General features: G+C 40.7%; 1 protein-coding gene across 1 annotated transcript in view; it reads left to right on the forward strand.

Annotated features, from left to right (window-relative positions):
- The window catches only part of Nkain2 (sodium/potassium transporting ATPase interacting 2), a 500786-nt gene extending 494530 nt beyond the window's left edge, over positions 1-6256 (forward strand). The window contains exons 7-8 of the mRNA XM_010625769.3: positions 1971-2052; positions 6160-6256. Coding sequence (XP_010624071.1) covers positions 1971-2052; positions 6160-6169 — 92 coding nt within the window. The 3' untranslated portion in view covers positions 6170-6256. The remainder of the gene's footprint in view (positions 1-1970; positions 2053-6159) is intronic.
- Positions 6257-7037: the final 781 nt, after the last annotated feature.

Below are 7037 nucleotides of genomic sequence, written 5' to 3' on the forward strand. Positions count from 1 at the left end.
GAGAGAGTCTCAAACACACACACACACACACACACACACACACACACACACACACACTTCCCATGCTAAAAAGAAACTTCCCATCATGTCACTAAAAGTCACAGAGGGGAATTAAATGCATATCACTAAGTGAGGGAAACCACTCCTCAGAAAGGCTACCAACATAGGATTCAACTATACAGTATTTTTGTAGGTGTTAAAATTATGGAGACAATGAAGATCAGTGGTGTCCAGGTAGGAAGAGAGGGATGCTTAGGTGGAATAAGGAACTTGTAAGACAATGCATCTGCTTTGATGCTGTAGTGATGGATGTGTGTCGTTCATTTGTTAAGACCAGTAGGACCCATGGCACCAAGGGGGACCCTGATGTGACCTGGGGGCCTTGGGTGAGGATGTTGGGGAAATTGGTTCCTCATTCGTAGCCCATACACCACTGTGCTGATGGCGGAAGTTGCTGTGCGTGTACAGGACAAAGCATATGTTAGAATTGTTTTTGTAACTTTTGCTCAATTTTGCCATGAAACTGAAACTGCTCCAAAAATCAATTCTTTTTTAGTAGAGAAGGTGCTTCTGCACTACTCAGACATCACAGATTTGAGACACTGCACACTATTTCAATCGCCACCTGAAATGCCCTAGAACATGAACAATAGAACATGTATGGGCAAAGTAAACCAACAGAATAGAATCTAGAAAAAGCAAAGACATCTGAGTGTGTCCTCATCTGGTCTCTACTGCCCTAGTCTTATCTGTAATCTGTTCTCTTGGACTTTTGTTATTTTGCCTTTTATCCCTACCATACAAACCTCTATATCCAGAAATGAAAAGAAGCAAATACTTTTGCAGAGTAGGATTATTAGCATTGACTATCTCGGTTATTGCTTCTGCCCAAACTTAGTGGTACAAAGCAACCACATGCTCACAGATGCTAGGGATGCAGTGAGGACAGCTTGTCTCTGTTCCCTAATGCCAGGGACCTGAATTGGGAAAACAAAAAGAAAAAGTTCATTCAACAGCTGGGATCCAGGATAATTTAGTGGAATTTTCTCTCACAAGTCTGGATGTGGATTCTGTCTGTAGATTCACTATCCTGTCACCTGAGACACCTATCCGTGTGTCTCCACATGAGCGAATTTGGGCATGGTGGTTGTGTTCCAAGAGACGGTATCACGAGAGAGGAAGAGTATGTGGTACTTTCATGAGCTAGCCCGGGAAGTTACACAGTGTTGTTTCTTCCACACTCAGATGTGCCACATGGTTTGCTCATGTTCAATAGGGAAGGATGAAAGCTCAAACCACTGGTTAGAGGAGAGCCACAGACAGGTTGTAAGGACATGTGGAATAGGAAATGGGATGGCCGCCATTTTGGCACCATTGTGACACCATCTGCCACAAATAGCTCTTGCGTTTGAATCCTTGGTGAGGCCTCACTCCACATCCTTACCTCTTACTGTCCATTTCTAATTGTAAGGAACACAACAGCAGAAGCAGCCATGTTGAATGGATTTGCATGCTGTGTAACATCGTTTCTTCTACTTGACAATCAGAATACATAATATTACCACAAGTTCTGCAGTTGCTGACAGATATGTGCACTTGAGTAATCATTATTTTATGCTACAATATCTGTAATGTGTTACAAAGACTCTTCATGTTAATCAAAAATCATACAGCATCTTTAACATGTAAGTAAGTCTTGTGACTCCAATTAGGTCCTGGTTGTTTGAAAAGAGTACATAATTTCTTCTCCAAGTGAGTAGAGTCTTGAGAAGCAACAGTTGAATCCTACGGTTAAGGTAGACCACTACCTTAAAGAAATTGTATTTTAAAAATGTTTCTTCATAATTAGTCATTTTTAATTTAGGAAATTATTAAAAGGTTCGTATGTATTAGTACTCAACATGGGCTTTGTTCATGAATGAAAATCTCTTCTAACAAGGTAACTAATGATGGCACCTGTCCCTTTTCAGTTGATTTCATAGGTGGCTTTGACTCTTACGGCTACCAAGGGCCTCAGAAGACATCACACTTACAACTACAGCCCATGTACATGTAAGTATCATACTGTGGTGGGATCTTCTGGGGCACTACAAGGTGATCCAGTAAGTGTACTGCAGCACAAAATAGATGGCAAGAAGCACTCCTTTTGTGACATATTTCCAGTATTTTCTCTATTATTAATATCATCCTCAGTGGGATAATTCTAATAACATTTTCTTTGTGCTTTTCCTTTTAATTTGTTTTATCAGAAGTGTCATCTCCTGTTACATTTAAACTTATATAAGTATTACCTACATGGCTCAAAAGCCTATTGTGTACCAGTTCTTTAAATTCCCCAAAAGTTGGGTGTTTTGAAAATGAAAACATTGCAGGTAGTTGTATGTAACAATATATAAGCCAGATCTTCTGGTTTCCCCAGGGTAGACCCAATTTACAATGGTTGCCTTGGTATAATTAGTATTGATGTTTCATATTACTCTCAAAATGATTCTCATTTAGATGATAAATGACAGTTTAGTTTTTGTTTTAATTATATGTGGTGTTCAAAGAGCAAAAACAGCAATCCTCTTTCTCTGTCATTTTTTCTAATGTACGAGTGAAAATGACTGGAACTTTAACACTGAAACTTGTCGATCCCTTAACTCTAGCACTCAGGAGAGCAGACATACATCCAAGCCTGATTTTTATATCTGTGTTTAGGCAAATTCCCCTGGATAACAACTGATAACAAATTCTATATATCAGCATCAAGTGATATGCTGAATTGCAAGTGAAGATCAAAATAGAAAGTAAGATTCCAATTCATTTTAAAATGTGAACTTCTCTCTTTGAAGACATGTGTTTGTTGTTGTTGTCTTCTGCCATGGAATCATCTTCTTTTAATATCTTTAGCGTGTAGGATACTAAACGGATTTGGGGTATTTTTCCTCCAAAGAGATTAGTCTTTAGACAATCCCTCTAAGCTTCTCCTTGAAAACAGAATGCTTTTGCATCGTGCCTGCCTTTCTTCTTGTGTCCTTGTAGTTCTCTGCACGCATTTGCTGAAACCACTCACAGCAAAGACTTTATCAGCTGAGAAACCAACCAGATGCATGTGTCACTCCAGTCAGTGCCTCTGACCTCACACATCCTTCGAGTCTCCACAATCACTGCCCTAGTTCGAGCATCCACGGCCTGTTCATTTAAGTTTTCCTGTTTCTTATTTCAGAACTTCTGTCCCATCTTTCACATGGCTGCCAAATTAAATCTTCCTAAAATATTACTATAATATTATCTTTATTCAGCTCCTTGCCCCAAAATAATCAATGACTCCCTATTACATGCTAAGCAAAACCCAAACTCATTACAGCATGAAAGTTTACCTTGATCTGGCCTCAAAGTTCCATTGAAATAGGATCTCTTCTCTTCGATCTTTAATAACTTTTAAGTCCCAACCATATCTAGATGATGTTAGCAGTCACTTGGAAACTGTAATGCTACATAAGAACTTGCCCTGTTCTCCTAAAGCTTCTAATCTGCTGAGGGGATAAGTAATATGATGCCTTCCCACAGTGATTTTTTTTCCAGCTGCACCAGAATGCTTGCCTTCTCCAAATAAGTCATACATTTTTCTAGTTCTCCATGTTGAGTTCTTGATAATTGACCTATTTTTTCAAAATTCTACTCTTTTAAACCCCATTATCCTTCAAGTTTTACCTTAAAATATAATTTCTTTATGAAGCACTCATCAATCTCTTCTTCCTCTAATGATTCTTTTTCTTTTATCATAAACTATACTTGTTGGCTGCACTTGCCATAACTTTCCTAACCTCTCAGAAAGATGTGACAGCTACAACAGAAAGAAAAGTGAAATTTCCTACAAATTCTTCGCCATTCCTCTCAATGGTTTATTGTAACATCCTGTAAAGCATTCTAAAAGAGCAAAGCAATCAGAAATACTGAAATGACCTACTGAAGACAAACTGCCTGAGACTAAATTATTTATGACCTTAAGCATATAACTTTGGATAACTTTAATCTTAGTGAGTCTCACCTGCAAAATAGAAATGATAATATTCATACTTCATTGCATTGTTCTGCCACTGTATATAATGCATGTGAAGCATGTAAAACACAGGACATGTCACATAGTAAGTGGTCAATAAACATAATGTATTAGTAGTGGCAATAATGTTTCTGTTAACCAACACTGTTTACAAAAGGTCTTTATCAAGACAGAAGTCAGCAAAAATGATGTATTATTCCAAAAACTCTAATGTTTTGGAGTTAACGTCACATAACGTATGCTTAAGCAACATGTAACAATGTGAGCTCAGGGTTAGATGAAAATATCCACAAGGTTTGTAGATATTGTTGACTTTCTTCTGACAATATCATACAACATTGCATTGGATCAGCCAATAAATATGATCAAAGCACAGTAAATTAGATGTAACCATTCACCTAGTGGACAGCTACGATAATGACAGCTAATTATGCATAAGCAAGTCTATTGTTCCAAGTCAGGTATTTATAATTCTAATGTTGGTCTTTTAAAAAGGCCTCCTTCAAATAATGTGTATCTTTATCAAGAATTAAATTCCTTGAACACAAAACTTCTCATGATTTTGTACAATACTTGAAAAGCCAAATAAAAGTAATAAAAGTATTTCTTTCTCTGCAGTGACTGAAAACGGTAACATTACATGAGAACCCTCAAGTCTCATTGTTCATGAAATAAGTTAAATGTTTAATAAAACTCAAATCTTGGAAGTTAGGAATAATCTACATCAGAAAATGTTACTCCTCAAAATTCTACTAACATCCCTTCCATCAAACATCCAACAGGATTCCTCAGATCCTGAACACTTGAATTTTATTTCACAAAACAGGAACTGAGGCAAGCAAAAGGAAAACAAAAGTCAAAACAACTAGTCAGTGAGCAGATGAAATTGCCAGCCATCTTTCCCGCACCCTGGTTCAGGGTTCTCTCACAGTGCTCTGGTGGGCTGTGAGTTCACTGGTTTTATTTTACTTCTGGTGCGCCTTACACTGATTCATCTTCAGCCTCTGTGGCAGCCCTTCCCATCTGAACATCCGCCCAGTCCCTTTTGATTGTACACCATGGGGTGCAGAAAGAAGGGCCTCTTCCACTCTGTGTCCCCCAAAACCCTTGCTCTGAGAGCCACTGCTTATTCAAGTCCTGCAGAAAGTCAGAACAGAGTTACCACTACCCCTCATGCCCTGCGGAGAGCCAGTGCCCTGAGCAGCTCTCTGACTTTGTCATTGGAAATGTCCCCTCTCCTGTCAACCTGCCATAAATATGTCTTGTAAAGTAAGAGTAATTTAACATCATGGGCCAGTTCAAGAACCTATAAATATTATATAGCAGCTGGAAATAAAAGCTGTCCTTTTGAGAGAAAGCAAACCCTAAAGGCAACGTGCAGCTTTCGCTGTGAGATTTCCCATCTACATAGCAAGCTCGTATAGCCAGCAGCCAGGGCAGAGACGAGAAACCCCCACCCCACACACCAACTCAAAGCCATAGCCCTGTCCCAGGGCTTGTCTCTGGCAGATCTGGGTCCTCTTTATTTTCAGTTAAGTTTGGTGAATGTCCTTGGTTTGCAATTTTTTAAAATTATCTATAATCCATCTAGAAGAAGCAAGGTTTGAATTGGGTTCCCCCCACACACACATTTTGTTAATCTCATTGAGACAAGTGGATATCTACAAAGTTACAGCCCAGAAAATTCCAATGTCCACGGGTTAATTTCCTAACAAAGCAGTGGCCTGACAACCACTAATTTATGCACCATCGCAAGTGTAAATCGGCCCCATTCCCCTGCCGGTGAAAACGTCCTGTGGCTGTGGTGGACGAGAGCACGCGGGAAAGCACTGCAAGCTTTTTTGGCAGCCTGATTGTGAAGCAATACATATTCAATTCATGCATCCACAGAAACAGATCTTAAATGACCATACGTGGCCTTGTTATCCAGGCAGTTGCACTGAGAAAAAAAGAAAAGGAGTGGGAAATCATCTATTTCAAGCCCGACTTGGGTTTCTTTCTCTTTCTCTTTTTTCTTTTTTGTTTGCTCTTGTGCTTAGAAAGGTGAAAAAAGGTGAAAGCAACAGGCACCCAGGGCTCTCCCCTCAATTAAAACCATCTCTTCTCTCTCTTAGGTCAAAGTAAAACAGGACGCCAGTGTGTCAGCCCATAGACCTCTTAAAGAACTTGTTCCACAGCGGCCTCCTGCATTTCACAGAGAGCAAGAAGCAAGTAAATTTTAATAGATACCAATTAGCAGAACACACACACACACACACACACAAACACACACACACACACGCGCACACACACACCCACTCCCATTCCTCTCCAGGCAGGTATGCAGGTCACGCCCTCCCTGGGTTTCCCGAGAAGTTCCTTTGTCCGGGGCCCAATCACTCCCCGCGGCCGTGGCCTCCGTGGGCTGGGGATCCGTCCGGGCCTGGATCGAGCCCGGTTTCCGCATTCCACCTCTCATAGCACCACGGCATTGCAAAAGCAAACACCAGGACCTTGCACCGACACCCTACAGGCTGGACGGCCAACGCTCGCCTTAACCTACCGCCGGGTGCAGACCCCCTACACACACACTGACAACGCCCTCTGCAAGCCAGCAAGACTGCCCGGCGCAGCGCCCCTGTGTGTCTGTGTGAGGACACTGCAGGCGTCAGCAGAGAGGTCCACTGAGACAAGTTCCAGAACAACGATAATCGTCACCTTTACACCCTCAGATATGGTCTTCTCGTGGGGCTGGGGCGGGACAAAGTAAAACGTACTCATCTACTAAACTCGTTAATCTACTGGAAGCAGAAATGGCTTACCACTCATTTTATTTATTGCACTCTAGGTGCTTTTATAAGTGTCTACAGATGTCTTTTACTAACGCAGAACACAGCTGTGGATTTCTCTCAACAGAGGCCCAACTTACTATGTATTAGCTATGTTTACTCTTTTATATCTAATTCAAACCGAAGACTCGATGTAGGTGAACTTTCTTTTCTAACTTTGGTGT

Source organism: Fukomys damarensis, unplaced genomic scaffold, assembly GCF_012274545.1.
Source record: "Fukomys damarensis isolate Sample0158 unplaced genomic scaffold, DMR_v1.0_HiC HiC_scaffold_14, whole genome shotgun sequence".
Classification (NCBI taxonomy): Eukaryota; Metazoa; Chordata; class Mammalia; order Rodentia; family Bathyergidae; genus Fukomys; species Fukomys damarensis.